The sequence below is a fragment of the Leucopleurus acutus genome (assembly GCF_964270905.1).
Source record: "Leucopleurus acutus genome assembly, chromosome: 14".
Classification (NCBI taxonomy): domain Eukaryota; kingdom Metazoa; phylum Chordata; class Mammalia; order Artiodactyla; family Delphinidae; genus Leucopleurus; species Leucopleurus acutus.
Window position 1 is genome coordinate 9505127 of NC_139156.1, and position 15502 is coordinate 9520628.

At 51.7% G+C, this 15502-nt stretch overlaps 1 protein-coding gene across 1 annotated transcript in view; it reads right to left on the reverse strand.

Moving 5' to 3' along the window:
• The window catches only part of BTBD16 (BTB domain containing 16), a gene marked incomplete at its 3' end in the record, with an annotated part of 44809 nt that extends 29640 nt beyond the window's left edge, over positions 1 to 15169 (reverse strand). The window contains exons 1-5 of the mRNA XM_082854170.1: positions 15114 to 15169; positions 12642 to 12790; positions 6243 to 6316; positions 3952 to 4095; positions 564 to 653 (exon numbers count right to left, since the gene is read on the reverse strand). Coding sequence (XP_082710296.1) covers positions 564 to 653; positions 3952 to 4095; positions 6243 to 6316; positions 12642 to 12790; positions 15114 to 15131 — 475 coding nt within the window. The 5' untranslated portion in view covers positions 15132 to 15169. The remainder of the gene's footprint in view (positions 1 to 563; positions 654 to 3951; positions 4096 to 6242; positions 6317 to 12641; positions 12791 to 15113) is intronic.
• Between the last annotated feature and the right edge of the window lie 333 nt (positions 15170 to 15502).

The window sequence follows — 15502 nt, forward strand, 5'->3', positions numbered from 1 at the left end:
CCCATGGGCTCCGAGGACAGCTGGTGTGGATAATTATTATGTGGATAATTTCCTGATGACACATGACAGCACGGTGCGTTCACACCTGTTAACAGGTGTGTCTAGGTGGCCGGGATGGGATGGGGAGGGGCTGAGCCCAAGGGAGGCCCCTGGGGGAGGTCTCTGCTGCCAGCAGCCAGCCAGGGAGGGGCCCTGGTGGGAAGGGGCGGGTCAGTGTTGCCTACGGAAAAGGGGGGGCCTGAGGGCTTCCCTGGGCATCTGCGCCCAGAGGAGCAGCGACATCTTCCCTGGGTCTGTCTGGGTACCTGCCTCTTCCTCCCTCCTCTGCATTCCTCACCCCTCTTTACAAGGACGGGGACCTCTCTTTCGCAGAAGTCCCCCTTCTTTTACTTCCCCACATTGTGCCGGCCTCCTTCCCCTCCGCCCTGCGCTGCTCAGCTATTTTTAATAAGGAAGCACTGAACACTGTGTGCCTCCGCTTTGGGGTGTTTTGTTTGTTTTTCAAATCTGAGAGGCAGTTTGTTCAACGACACTCTCAGAATACGAGGACAGGTGCACGTTACCAGCTTCGGTGACCAGAGGGTCATTGATCTTCAAGGAAACGATCATCTTCTTTACAGGGCGTTGTTCTTTAATCTTCCTGGGCAGCTGAGCTAGAGAAGGGAACAGGACGAGGACGCACAGGTGTGACAGGCACAGTGACCCGTGCAGGTACAGCGTGAGCCCCACAACTGCTCGCGCAGCCTTGATCTTGGCATGGATCACGCTGTATTTTGTTCATTTTTGTTTGCTTGTCAGTTTAGTGGATGCATTGATGAAATGATTATTTATTTTGAAATAGTTGAAGACTCACAAGAAGTTGCAAAAATAGTACAGAGAGTTCCCGTGTCCCCCTGGGCCAGCTTCCCCGACGATCTGACACAACCACTGTGACTGCAAGACCGGGACACTGATGCTCACACTGATACAGACCCCCCTCCCCCTCCTCTCCCTCCCTCCCCCCTTCCTCTCCTTAGGCTGTGAGCAGCGAGAGGACCCGGGGCGGGCCTCCATCACCTCTGCGTCCTGAGCACCTAGCTCAGACCTGGCGCCAGGCAGGTGCCAGGACCATTAGCTGAAGGATGAGTGTGGGACCAAGACGTCCTCCCAGCGGCTCCTGAGACTTTGCCCCACGGAGCTCCAAACAAAGGACCCCCGCCACGGAGGGCTTCCAGGGGCAAGCAAAGGGGCAGCCCGCATCACCGCCAGCCTCCACAATCCACTCAGAGTTACTCTGAAATGTGAGTTACGACACACGGTGCCCTCAGGGCTCCAGCGGCGTCCCGTGCCTTTGGCACGAAGTCAGAGCCCCTCCAGCAGCCCCAAGACCCTCCCACTAGTCTCCAGCTCACCAGGTCCCAAACCTGCCTCTTCATGGTTTGTTGCCCAGGAGATTTGTGGCGCTCCCTCTCTTCCCCATCAGGGGCCCGCCTGACCCTCTGCTATGGAAGGGAGCTCCACACCACCACCTCCCCCGAAACTGGCTTTATGTTCCCTCCTGGACCAACCACCTGCCAACACACCGGGTATCTGTTGGTTTACGATCGGCCGGGCAGGCACACTGGACGGTGAGCCTGCCATCCCGCCCCAGGCCCCGCACAGTCTTGCACACACTGGTGCTCAATAAGTATTGGCCGAATCGATGGATGAATGGATTCCATGGCCAGTGAGCTCAGGGTGCCAGGTCACGCGAGTGACATGAGTCAGGAGCCCAAAGTATGTCACAATTTGCAGCTACAAAGAATGCAGAAAAAAGAGAACAAAGGTCCACTTCCCTCAGGCAAACAAGGCCGTCGAGCCTTCCCTCACCACGTTCTCGGCACCTGGCTCTGTTCAGGCTCGCATTCGGCCAGTGTTTATTGAGCACCTACTAAGTGCCAGGCCCTGTTCCTGGCTCTGGCTCACTTTCCTCCCCTGGATCTCTGCACAGCCTCCCCTCTGCCCGCTCCATCCTGTCACTCACCCCCGCTGGGGGCAGTAAACAAGAGGATGCTGGCAAGTGCCTGACACGTAGCGGGTGTTCACGGGGCACCGTTAGGATCATCACGTATCACACGACTTCTCATGCTTTATCATCACTTCAGGCGGGCTCGTCTGCCCCCCACCCCCCGACATTAAGTTCCTAGCACAATGCCTGGCACAAGTTAAGTACTGAACATCTCTTGAAGGGAGGAAGGAACCTTATGGGCTAGGTCAGAGTATGTGGAAGACAGTTTCTGTAAGTAAAACTTCACAATCCGATAGGAAAGTGATAATTTGATCATACGCTTCTGAGGTGCCCCCAAACCAAAGTGGTTTGTTTTTAGTAAAAGAGGGTCGTTTGCGTTTGGATCCTCCTAGAGCATAAACACACGCTGCTATGGTACAGCCGATCCTGGACTCCGGGTGGAATGAACATGAACGTGAGTGGCTGGGACAGCCCCGTGTGGCCAGCACAGGGCTGCTCCAGGGGAGCTGTGTCTCCCCAGCACCCACCACTCCAGGGCTTGGTCAGAAACCTCCTCTGCTGCTAACTCCAGGAGAACAATGCTCACGCTCTCAGGAACAGAAAAGCAGTAACTGTGAGATGCGTATAGAGACCATCATCGAAGGCACGTGAAGGGCTGGGACTGTACCCACTGAAAGTCTTGGAGACACGAGTCCCAGGGTCTGACGCAGTTGGTGGTGCTTGCAGGGGAGACCCCGGGACAGCCCAGGCACTGAGGTTTCACTCCTGCACGTGACCTGATGTCCCCCAGCCGGGCCCAGCCTCTAGCAGGGGGCTTGGATTACAGCAGCTGTTTTAGTAGGGCCAAATCTAAGTGGGACCATTCTAGATTTACTAAAAACATGACAACTCCATTCGTCCCTTCCATATTCTCTGGATTTTCATGTACTCACTGTCTGAACCCCAGTGGCCTTCCACTGGTTGCCCAGGAAGGGCTGTGATCTGGGCACAGGGGCCATGGGAGAAAGAGCTCGGTCCCACGTTTGAAGACACTGGGACAAAGGCTCAGGAAGATCGTAAGTGTGAAGCCTGTGACAGTTCTATGGGGACGCCACGGCCTGCTCTTGGCTCCCAGCTTGGCCGGGAAGGGCTGAGTCAGAGGCTTTGTGGCCGGGAAGATGCCGGCAGGCAGCCAGGCTCCGTCTCCCGACTGGGGGCTCCGGCAGCCCGTCTGGCTCCAGAATGTCAGAGCTTTACTGCCACGTCCTGGAAATGCAATCCCATCCCGACTGGCATGCTGGCTGCCTGGGAGACCTTGAATTTTCCACGGCACCTGCTTATGAGCTGTCTGGAGGCGATGCCAACTATATTACCTGAGAAGAAGTTGGCAAGGCTGCAGGAGAGGAACTTATGGGACAGATAAGGGGCAGCTGGGGATTATTAGGATTCAAAAAAGAGAAAAAGAAAGACGTGACCTAAATACTTTTGGGTATGAGGTGGCGTTAAGAAAAGAGAAAAAGGAAAAGAAAAAATGAAATTGATGTACACTTGTAAACCTCCAACCAGCACTTAGAGCCAAACAAGCCACAGATGTGAGAACTATGCCTTCTTTCTAGAAAGCCCATCAGAGGCCTCAACACAACCCACTTGCTCTTCTCAAAGAAGTAGGGAGGGCTTCCCTCTTAGCTGGTGGACAAGAATGGGTTATTACGAGAACAAAACTGACATTTACTGACTACTCACTATGTGCCAGGCGTTGTTCTAGAACTTCACACCTGTTACCTCCTCCACAATGAAACACAATAAGAACGATTATCCCATTTTAGAGCCGAGGAGACTGAGGTTAATCCTGTAATGAGATCACACCATGAGCCTTGGTCTTAACTGCCAGAGTGGCTGTGGTCTCCAAACAGATAACTGAATGCCAAGCTGGGGCCTCTCTAACCAGAGAGCCCTTGGGGGTCCTGCTCTGGGTGAGAACATACCTTGCAGAAGCTTCTCCAGCTCCTTCTCAGGGTTTGCGTTGCCCCGGGCCAGGGCCATCATGTAAAGCTTGGTCAGGGTCTCGGACTGAAAAAGCTGGGGCTGATGGAGTTCCCACCTGAAGCCAAGGCATTCGAGAATCACACCTGAGGAGAGGAAAGGATGCTGAGCAAACATTTTAACGACCCCCCGACCTGAAGATTCTTTCACTCTTTCTCCCACGTACTCTCTGTCCATCCCGTTATCGAGCAAACGAGTGGGCAGGCGGCTTCGCTAGGAACAAAGTTCCAGCCACGGGGAGCTTCCTGGCTCCCAAGCGGATACGATGGGCACAAGGTAACTTAGAAAGCGGTAAACGTCCACCAGAGCTGCCGACCAACAGAGGCACACAAGCTGCCCTCCAACTTGGGGGCTGGAAAAAGCTTCGTGGGGCAGGGACGCTGGCCGCGACACTCTTGGAGGGGCCTCACCTTGCCTCCCCCGTTGCAGTGTATCTTAGCCTTGGTGCTGTTCATATCTGGAGCCAGATAATTCTCTGTGGACGGGTCTGTCCTGTGCTGTAGGATGTTTAGCAGCATCCCTGGCCTCCACCCACTGGATGCCAGTATCACCCGCCCCACCCAGGAGTTGTGACAACCCAAAATGTCTCCAGACATTGCCAAATGTCCTCTGGGGAGCAAAATTGCTACCTGGGCTGTTAGTGTCTAATTATTACCCACCTGAATGTCATAGAAAAAACCCCATCACCAGGGAGCAGGGTTCTCATCAGCATTGCTTTTCTCGAGGCAATGGAGATCATCAGAAAGCCCAGCTCACAGGCATGAAATGGGATTACAGTGCGAGGAGGGTTCCTTGCAAACTGTAAAGGACTTTATGCTGGGGAGTCTCACCCGGGGGGGCATAGATGATAAGAACAAAAGAAGAGACTTGAATAGGAAGGTAGATGGAGGATCCAGGTGAGACATGAGAGGCTATGGACACTCCCTGCTCCAGCCCTTTTCAACAGCCTGAACCATCACCTCTTGCTTCCAATCTCTTGGACACGCACCTCCCTCACCTTTTCACTGGATGACCTCCTACGCATCCTTCCAGATAAGCTTAGTTGTTGTTTCCTCTGGGGAGGCTGGGCTGGCGGCCCTCCCCAGCCCGCCCTGGGATTGCCCCTGTTAAAACTCCTTCCCCAGCATCTTCTGGTCGCCTGTTTCCTCACGGGCCCTCTGCACCAGCCTCTGCAGGCTGGACCCCTGAATTAGCACAGAGCTGGGAGGAAGGGAGCCATGCTCGGGGTGATTCCCCCCGAACCCTAAATCCCAGCGCTGGACAGAACCTTGAGGTTCACTAGCCCCATCTACGTTATTTCTTGGCTTTGCTATTATTTTGACCACATGACTTTGGGTACCTGTTTCCTCTCCTGTTATTATTATTGTTATTCACCCGCTTTATGATATTGTTTGGTGCTGGGAGTTGAGAACCTGGGTTTTCATCTCAAATCTCCGGTCACCTCAGGTGACAGTCTGGCTATGCCAGATTAAAAGGAATCTTGCCCTGTAATGGTGATTTTAAGCAAGGGCAGAATTGCGGATAAAGTGTGTCCCCTGCGCCCCCTTCCACTTTCAGGATGGCAGTGCAGGGCAGACATCACAACCAATGTGGAACTCTTTCTCCTGAGCCCGGAGGCAGCCTCACACTACTTCTCACCCCCTGCTCCCACCATCAACCAGCGTTGACGGGTGAGAAGAAATCGATTAGCCTCCACCGGGGAAGGAGGCTGGCTCTGACCTCAGACAGCCACACCGTGGGGTGGGGTTTATCCAAAAAAGCACCATCAAGAAGCTGACCTGTCCAGGCTCCTCGTGGGGCTCAGTGAGCCTTTCCCAGCTGGAAGGACCCGCTCTGACTCCTCACCCTACCTCAGATAAGTCTTCTTGGACGAGTGCAGATGTGGACATCCAAGTCACGACTGATTAAAGCCCAGAGGGACACAGAACAGCTGCCCCGGGCCTGACGGGCTTCTGCTTAGTCTTCCAATCCAACCTATTGATTAACATCGGCAGGTCTGTATTTATCATGGCCATTAGCATATGAAAATGTGTTTGCCAAGCGGCTTCATTCATTGTGCATTTGGGAAATATTTACAGTCACACCTATTACACGAGGGACACTGTGCAGTGGGCAGGAACAGAACTCACAGACTGGTGACCAGGCCTCTGGTCTGGTTTTCCTTCCATAGAGACCATAAGCTACCCCTGAGGTCAGCAACATTCTGACGAATCCATTGGTGACATGAACTCACCTGCCTCCGCGCTTTGGATGGCCTTGTTCTTCAAAGTCTCAGGGAAGTTTTCCTGAATTTGTGAAATGCATAACCTCAAGAAAAAATACAAACAAAAAATCCAGGCGTTCATACTGACATTTTTTTCTTCTTCATCTGCAACATGTATGATTCCAGTGTAAGCGTCCCTAAAGCATAAATGAATCAGTCTTATCATATCTCTCCCTTTGGGACAGTTTCCTCAGGTCAGTATGTGTCTGCCAATTTGACAAACTGTAAGCTCTGTCTGATGACCGGCTCAGAACATTAATTCCTGTTTTCAGTTTGCGGGTAGATCTTGCCAAGGAGGTATTTGAGGCTACATCTGGCTGCCTAAATGACACCTCTTTGGGTGAGTGTCTAAAACAGTGCCTAGCATATAGTAGGTACTCAATACATAACTGCTAGAGAAAGGGAGAGAGAGTCCTGGCATGTCTGGAAAGTTAACTCAGCAAAACTTCTGGTTAGGGTCATGCATGCCCCAGTCTCAGTGTGCCCACAGTCTAAACACAGAATCTACTCTGAGGGAGTTTCCTGGTGGTCTAGTGGCTAGGAGTCTGGGCTTTCACTGCCGTGGCCCTGGGTTGAATCCCTGGTCAGGGAACTGAGATCCGCCCCAATCCTCTGCCAGGAAATGGCATCACCAGCCTCCAGCTGCCCAGGCCAGCATCCTGAATGCTGCCTCACCTGATCGCTTGCCCAGATCTAATGAAATGCCTTTTGAATGCGTCCATCTCTCCTTGGGTGAATCCTTGCCCTCACTGCTGTCACCTTCATCCAAGCCACCATTTTCTGCCCCCGTCACTGCCAGCCTCCGGGCCTCCATGTCGTCCCCTCTGATGCACACCTCACACTGCAGCCTGAGGAGCCACCTGAAATGCAAATCTGGTCTTGCCTCTCCCCTGCGGAGAATCCTTCCTTGTCTCCCCAGTGCTCCTGGGGGAAAGCCAACCTCCTTCACACGGCTAGCAGGCTTCTGCCTGTCTCTGCAATTTCATCCCTCTACACTCCCTGCTCCAGCCCTTTTCAACAGCCTGAACCATCACCTCTTGCTTCCAATCTCTTGGACACGCACCTCCCTCACCTTTTCACTGGATGACCTCCTACGCATCCTTCCAGATAAGCTTAGTTGTTGTTTCCTCTGGGGAGGCTGGGCTGGCGGCCCTCCCCAGCCCGCCCTGGGATTGCCCCTGTTAAAACTCCTTCCCCAGCGTCTTCTGGTCACCTGTTTCCTCACGGGCCCTCTGCACCAGGCTCTGCACCCCACAGTGTCGGCATTTGTTTACCCCGGCAGCCCTAGCACAGCCATCATGCAAGTGCTCAATAAATATCAATGCTTGGATGATGACAAAGATAAGACGCTTTTCCATAAACACTATATTCACCCTGCTAAGCAAGGAACTGAAACAAAACTGGAGTCACATATTCACAGCTTGAAGACAGTCATCCCAAGAAAGCCAACCAGCCAGGGGACACTTGACCACACCAGCCACTGTCACATTTGCCATGCTGTTTTCCAGTGATGCCAGAAATCCTTATGGGCCACAGTGTATGCAGGAGGGCTTGGGTCGGAGAGCCTGTGTCCAGAATAATATTGACCACATGCTGCCCTTTCCGAACAGAGATGGTGATTACAAGTGACTCAGCCTCAGGAAGGCTGTGGGCGCTTGAGTTGTTTATCCCACAGGAGCAGTGGACCTGACCCAAGCCAGACTCAATCCCCCTGGTGGCTTGGGTCACACATCTGGGCAGAGCCGGCTAAGGTCAGGAGTTCAGACTGTGACCTTAAAATGGAACGACAGACTCTGTCCCGCTGGGGCAACAGCCATGACCTCAACTACCCTCACAAACCTCACTGTCATCAGTTGGGCCAGGAGATGCCGGGCGACAAAAGTAACCACATTGCCTCCTCCTGGTGTATTGGCTGCTTGCCAAGATATACCATGTATCCTGTGGACTCTGTAGCTCCCAAAGCGGAGGCTCATTTCAGGACCATTGGAAAAGCTAATGGAACACATGGCATCTGGGAGCTGTCCTCTTCACCCTGTGGGACCAAGTGGCCTGGGATAAAGTGGGGATGCTGGGAACATGCCGTTAGTCTGGGGCTCACTACCTTGATGGGGAAACAGAGGGTAAAAGGGAAAGTCCATAAGCTTCTCGTGGACATATGGCCTTCCTGCAGCAGACCATCGAAACAAAGGGCTTTCAACTTGATACCTTCAACATGCAAAGCTCCAATGTGGTTTACCGGGAAGAGTCATGCAGACCTTGGGCCTGCCTCTGGGTCTTGGTTCTTTCCTCTGTAGGAGGGAAATGAGGACCACGTGGAAGTCACTGGGGGAGTAAAAGAGCTAATGCTCGGGATGCCTGGCACTGAGCAGACACTCTGTTCTCCTATCGGCTCTACACCGTGGATCATGGGTCTCCGGTCCCAGCTCTCCTGAAACTGCTCTCTGATAAAAATCTAGGGGTCCCTTCTTCGCATCCTTGCCTCTTAGCATGACCTCCTTCCAACCTCAGAGTGGACTTGGCACTGCCGTCACAATGGGAAAAAACATGAGGCAGGGTCACCTTTTCCTAGGGCCCAAGCCCCCTAGATCAGCGGTCCCCAACCTTTTTGGCACCAGGGACAGGTTTCGTGGAAGACAATTTTTCCATGGACCAGGGCTGGGGGGATGGTTTCAGGATGATCCAAGTGCATTACATTTATTGTGCACTTTATTTCTATTATTATTACATTCTAATATATAATGAAATAATTATACAATCCACCATAATGCAGAATCAGTGGGAGCCCTGAGCCTGTTTTCCTGCAACTAGACGGTTCCACCTGGGGGTGATGGGAGACAGTGACACCTGAAGTGTGTGGCTTGCGTCCAGTCTACTCCGTAAAATGCAGCTTGTCACTTGCTGCTCACTGATGGGGTTTTGATGTGTCGGCAAGCCATTGATCTGTTATGGTCTCCGTGCAGTCAAACGTCTCTGCTAATGATGATCTGTATGTGCAGCCGCTCCCCAGCGCTAGCATCACCGCCTCAGCTCCACCTCAGATCATCAGGCGTTAGATTCTCCTAAGGAGCGCGCAACCTAGATCCCTCGCATGCGCAGTTCACAGCAGGGTTCGCGCTCCTATGAGAATCTAATGCCTCCGCTGATCTGACAGGAGGCGGAGCTCAGGCGGTAACGTGAGCGATGGAGAGCGGCTGTAAATACAGATGAAGCTCCGCTCACTCACCCGCAGCTCACCTCCTGCTGTGCAGCCCGGGGGGCGGGGGGGGGGGGTGGTCCTAACAGGCCATGGACCTATGGCCCGGGGGGTGGGGACCTCTGCCCTAGAGCCTCCTTCCTCAGCCACACTCCTCCATCCTGGATCTTTGGGTTCATATGTTAGCTGTGTCCACACGTACCAGAGAACTCCAGGGACACTGAATGACACGTGTTAATTGGGTATTTATTTGCCAGATACCGTTCTAAGCTCTCAATGAATTATGTCATATAATTCTCATGGCAACTCTGTAAGACAGCATCCCCAGTTTGCAGATAAAGAAACTTAAGGCACGAAAAGGTTAGGTTGTTTGCAAGGTGGTTAGCATTTCCTCATCTCTCAGGCCCCTTCTCCCCGTACTCCACACCTCAGTCCCAGTGGAAGGAAGCATGACGAAGACCAGGAACCTTAGGTTCCTGTATAGCATCTCCGAGTTCTGGAGCCAAAAGCTCACGGCGTCATGGAGACCCACAGACACAACCAGAAGTACTGGCTAGCTGGGCAGAACCTGGGGCATTGACATATGAGAAGCACAATTACGTATCTGAAATAAATGGGAAGCTCAGAGCTAGTTAACTCAGCTTTCCACGGCCAGTGACGCTTTACAGAACTAGTAAAATATAGATGGGTCCAGCTCCCATCAAAGTCAACAGCGCTCCCAAGTGGAAGAAGCAACAATAACAGCGTCAACGGCAAGAACAGGTTTGCTGGTTGGGCAGCCAGAGAGCTACGGGGAAGGTGCCCGTGTGTGAGTCGCAGGTACAATTCCAGACACCCCCACCCCTACCATCGACCTTGTTAGCTGACAAGTCTGAAAGTACAGAAGGGTTACCAGGAATAAGCCCTTTATTTTATTACGTAAATTAAATAAAACTTTTGTTATGCTTTCCAAGTTTATGTTTCTCACAATCACATGGAATAAATCCCCATTGTGAAAATAAAGAAAATAAAATTTTGTGTTTATTAAAGAAAATCAGCTCCTCCCGCACTGTAGTAGACTGCATCCATGGCCCCAATTACACACCCTTGTCCTGCAGGACTCCAGAGTTTCTCCCAAGAGAGCTGGTGTGTATTTCCTGCCCCTTGACTTTGACTTTGGCCATGTGACTTGCCTTGGCCGAGTGGACATAGTGAGCAACTGGGCCCGCCCTCTTGCCCTCTGCCGGCACCAAGACAAGGACATGCCCAGGCTAGCCCGCTGTCTCAGGAAGAGGACAAGAGGCTTGTGGAGCACCAAACTGCCCAGATGAGCTAAGCCTGGGTCGGCTGATGGCTGATACACGAGTGATCGGCCGTCCTGAGCGCCTACCTGCCCTCAGCCTGCCTCCCGACCCCCAGCTCCCCAGCATCACCAAGGAGAGAGGCAGATCTGCAAAGCTTCTCCTGGGAAGAGAGCGCCCAGACCAGTCCCTGCATCTGCTGTGTTTGAGGCAAGATGTTTTGATTTGGAGAAAGTGCTAAGAGGCAGAGTGACATATGGAGTCATTGGCTGGCACAGCACAGGGCTGACACTCCCCCGAATGGAACCACCAGGATCAATAACTAAGACTGCTGCTTAGGCTAGAAAGATAATAGCTGTGTTTACTGAGTACCTACTATTTGCCAGGAACAGCACTAATCATTTTTAATGTACTGTCTGATTGAAGGTCACTCTTCAGGGGAGATGCTATTGTCACCATTTCACAGATGAGGAAACTGAGGCTCAGAGAGATTAAGCCACTGGCTGAAGGTCACAGAACTAGTAAATGGAGGAGAAGGAATTCCAACCCTGTCAAATAGACTACGTTTAATGGCCCAAAAGCCCAGCACCAATGGCCATCACCCCTCAGGCCACCACCCCCAGCCTAGCTCAGCGAAGATGTCTGCCCCTGCAAGCCCAGCCTCCCTCCTCAGGTTTCTGGATCAGTTTGCCTATATTCCCAGGCCCAGCTCCTGCGCCTGCTTGCCCAGCCTGGCCCTGATGCCAAGGAGCACAACGAACTCTAAGACTTCTTCAGGGCTCTAACCAAACAAAATATAAAATAAGTTCAAAGTTGTTTAAGGCTATGAGTAACCAATGCCAAAAACTGCAACTCACAGCACTCAATTTTTTCTAAGCGGGGGTCATCAGAGAATTTAGAGACCAAACCCAGATGGGCTTTGGTTTATTCCCACGTGTGTGGTATAGTCATCTGTGGGGTGGGAGGCAACCGAGCAGGGCTGGCCGGTGGGCCTGGAAAGGGAAGATGTGGCTCCTCGCTCAGCAAACATGGAGCCAGGAGCTCTTCCGTGCCAGGTGCTGCCCAGGGCACAGCCCACACTCAGGCAGATGCTCAGACAGGTCAGACGGAGTGCTCATAAGGCAGACATGCCAGTGCATGGAGGCAGAAGCATCCAGGCAGATCCAAAAGGCCAGGGCCTGGTGGGGCAGTGGTTGGGAGTCCGCCTGCCGATGCAGGGGACGTGGGTTCGTGCCCCGGTCCGGGAAGATCCCACATGCCGCGGAGCGGCTGGGCCCGTGAGCCATGGCCGCTGAGCCTGCGCGTCCGGAGCCTGTGCTCTGCAACGGGAGAGGCCGCAGCAGTGAGAGGCCCGCGTACCGCAAAAAAAAAAAAAAAAAAAAAAAGAGGGCAAAAGGCCAGGGAAGTGAAGTGTTCCTTCTGCAACGGGATCCAGCTCTGTGTCCCCAGGAGAGGCAAATAAAAACTCATAACCCGAAGAAGTGATGCTCTAAGCCAGCGGCTCGGAACACTTTGCGGGTGAGCGGAAGCCTGCTTCTCCCCTTGCTGGGTGGACATGCGCATTCGTGGGACGGGTTCAAACTCTGAGCCGGGCCATCTCACTTTGTTTGTCAACAAATCAGTTGATAAACTTAGAATCCTGTTAGGGTCCAAAGTTCCCAGTACAAAGGAAAATCTAGAAAAAAAATTCTCAATCTCTCTGGACTTTAATCACCACCCACAGACATTCTCAGAGGAAGCTGTCACCCTGATCCTGTCCATCCCTAAGGGATGGTCCCAAAGGCAGCCTTCCTTGCAAATACCCAGGACAGCCCACCTGCCCAATCAGAGTTGCCCAACCATGGGGCACTTCCCAGAAGGGTGGCTCACCCCGCCATGGGCCTTTGGTCTTCCTACCTGTCTGGGTTCTTCAGAACTTCATCAAAGTCTACGTTGACAGCCTTGCACATCTGGGAAAGCGCCAGCAGGTCCCCCAAAAAAGGCTCTCTGAGGAAACGCCACCGGCTGGTTGAGCCAACGATCCGGCGTTCCAGCTGGGGTTTGTGCTGCTTGGAAAGAAAGAACGTCTTTTTTTAACCACACATAAATACCAGGTTTTCCAAATTGTACAGCAGAAAGGAAATCAAGACAAATTTTAAAAGGCTGGTTAATTTTCAAAGATGGCCAATATTTTTCCAGAGCCATCTTCTCAAGACAAATACATTGTATTCAGGAGACTGAGGACTTCAAGCCACAAAGTAATTTGGAATTTAGCACCTGGGACAGGCGGTGCCAGAGGTGAAATGTCAGGGAGAAAGATATCAAACTGAGGAGATCTGGCGCAGGGACTGTTTTTTTTTTAATTGCGGTAAAATATACAAAACATAAAACTCACCATTTAATCCATTTTGTAGGTACAATTAGTAGCACTTAGTACATTTACAGTGTTGTACAACCATTACAACTATCTAGTTCAGAACCTTTGCATTACTCCAAAAGGAAACTGTCGGCTCATTAAGCCATCACTCCCAATTTCCCCCTTCCCCACTTCCTGGAAACCACTCATCTGCGTTCTGTCTCTACGGATTTGCCTATTCTGGAAATTTCATGTAAATGGAATCCTACAATAGTGGCCTTTTAAGTCTGGCTTCTTTCACTTTGCATGTTTTCAAGGTTCATCCACGTTGTAGCCTGTGTCAGAATTTCATTCCTTTTTAGGGCTGAATGACATTCCATTGTGGGGAGAGACCATCTTTTGTTTATCCATTCACCAGCTGATAGCTATTGGGGTTGTTACAAACTTTTGGCTACTGTGAAGAGTGCTGCTATGAATATTCGTGTATGAGTTTCTGTTTGAACACCTGTTTTCAGTTCTTTTGGTATAAACCCAGGACTGGAACAGGTGGGCCACTGGGTGGGGACTTTTCCTTAGACATTTTCTTAAGGTCCTGGGCTTCAGCAATTTCCTTAAGGGAGCGGTACAAAACCCAGCATGGATGTAAACCTCAGATGTGGTGGCTCAAGGAAACCTACCCAGGACAAGTGCACGAGGAGGGACCCATAGGAATGGGTGAAACGGATCCTAAGCCACACCAGGCACCAACAGGGTGGTGGGGAGACCACAGGCCATGGAATGGAGGATCTGAGTTCAAATCTTGTTTTTGCCACTGACTGGTTGTGTGACCTTGGGCAAAAAATTTACTCTTTTGAGCCTCTTGGACCTCATATATAAAATGGGAATAATGACGACGATAATGAGGATGAATATGAGGATGAGGATGAGGATGAGGATGAGGATGTGGATGTGGATGAGGATGAGGATGAGGATGTGGATGAGGGTGAGGGTGAGGGTGAGGGTGAGGATGTGGATGAGGATGAGGATGAGGATGAGGATGAGGATGAGGATGCGGATGCGGATGCGGATGCGGATGAGGATGAGGATGTGGATGAGGATGTGGATGAGGATGAGGATGAGGATGAGGATGAGGATGAGGATGAGGATGCGGATGAGGATGCGGATGAGGATGAGGATGAGGATGAGGATTGGATGTGGATGTGGATGAGGATGAGGATGAGGACGAGGACGTGGACGAGGACGTGTACGTGGACGAGGACGTGGACGTGGACGTGGACGAGGACGTGGACGAGGACGAGGGTGTGGATGAGGACCAGGACGAGGATGTGGATGAGGACGTGGACAAGGACGTGGATGAGGATGAGGATGAGGATGAGGATGTGGATGTGGATGAGGATGAGGACGTGGACGAGGACGTGGACGAGGACGTGGACGAGGACGTGGACGTGGATGAGGACGAGGACGTGGACAAGGACGTGGACGAGGACGAGGATGTGGATGAGGACCAGGACGAGGATGTGGACGAGGACGTGGATGAGGATGTGGATGAGGATGAGGATGAGGATGAGGATGAGGATGAGGATGTGGATGAGGATGTGGATGAGGATGAGGATGAGGACGAGGACGAGGACGTGGACGAGGACGTGGACGAGGACATAGACGAGGACGTGGACGAGGATGTGGACGAGGACGTGGATGAGGATGAGGATGAGGATGTGGATGAGGATAAGGATGCTGTTGAAATGATAAAATAAAGTTTGGGAACTATGCTTTAGTATAGTGCCTGGAATATGGTGGGTGATTGAAAACTGTAGAATCTGAACCTAGATACAGCCCTGCTGAAGTGTGACACAAAAATGATGGGCTCTGACAGCAGGCCTCCAACACACTCTTCCCAGCTGAGTCAGCCAATAAAGCTTGAGGTCCTCAGGGGTGCTGGACCCATCCCCTTGTGGAAACCCAGCAATACAACTGTCACCAGGTGCTTCTGTTCCTCACCATTGCCTGCCCTCTTGTGAAACTGATCTACTTACCGGATTCAGCATTTTCATGAAGGACCATGGAGATTACACAAAGGGAAGAAGCACCTGGAAGATGAAAGAGGTAAATTTTAAATTTCAAAAAATTTCCAAAGGGTCTTTTCAAAATATTATGGAGGGGATTGGACCAAAGAATCTATATTTTGCCACAAAAGTAATAATGAGTAAGCCTCAAGTGTCGGTTATTTACCAAATTAAGTGAAAAATCTAACTTTTGAAAGCACGTTAGTAGAAAGACGATTCTCTGCTCTTGTGCTGGGAAAAGTGTCTCAGATCAAGCAAAATAGGAGATAATCCACGATCCTCTGATTCTCCACCCTTTACCAAGGTGATGGGGACCAAAGGAGGCCTATGAGTAGGCTGACCATGTAATTTGTCATTCA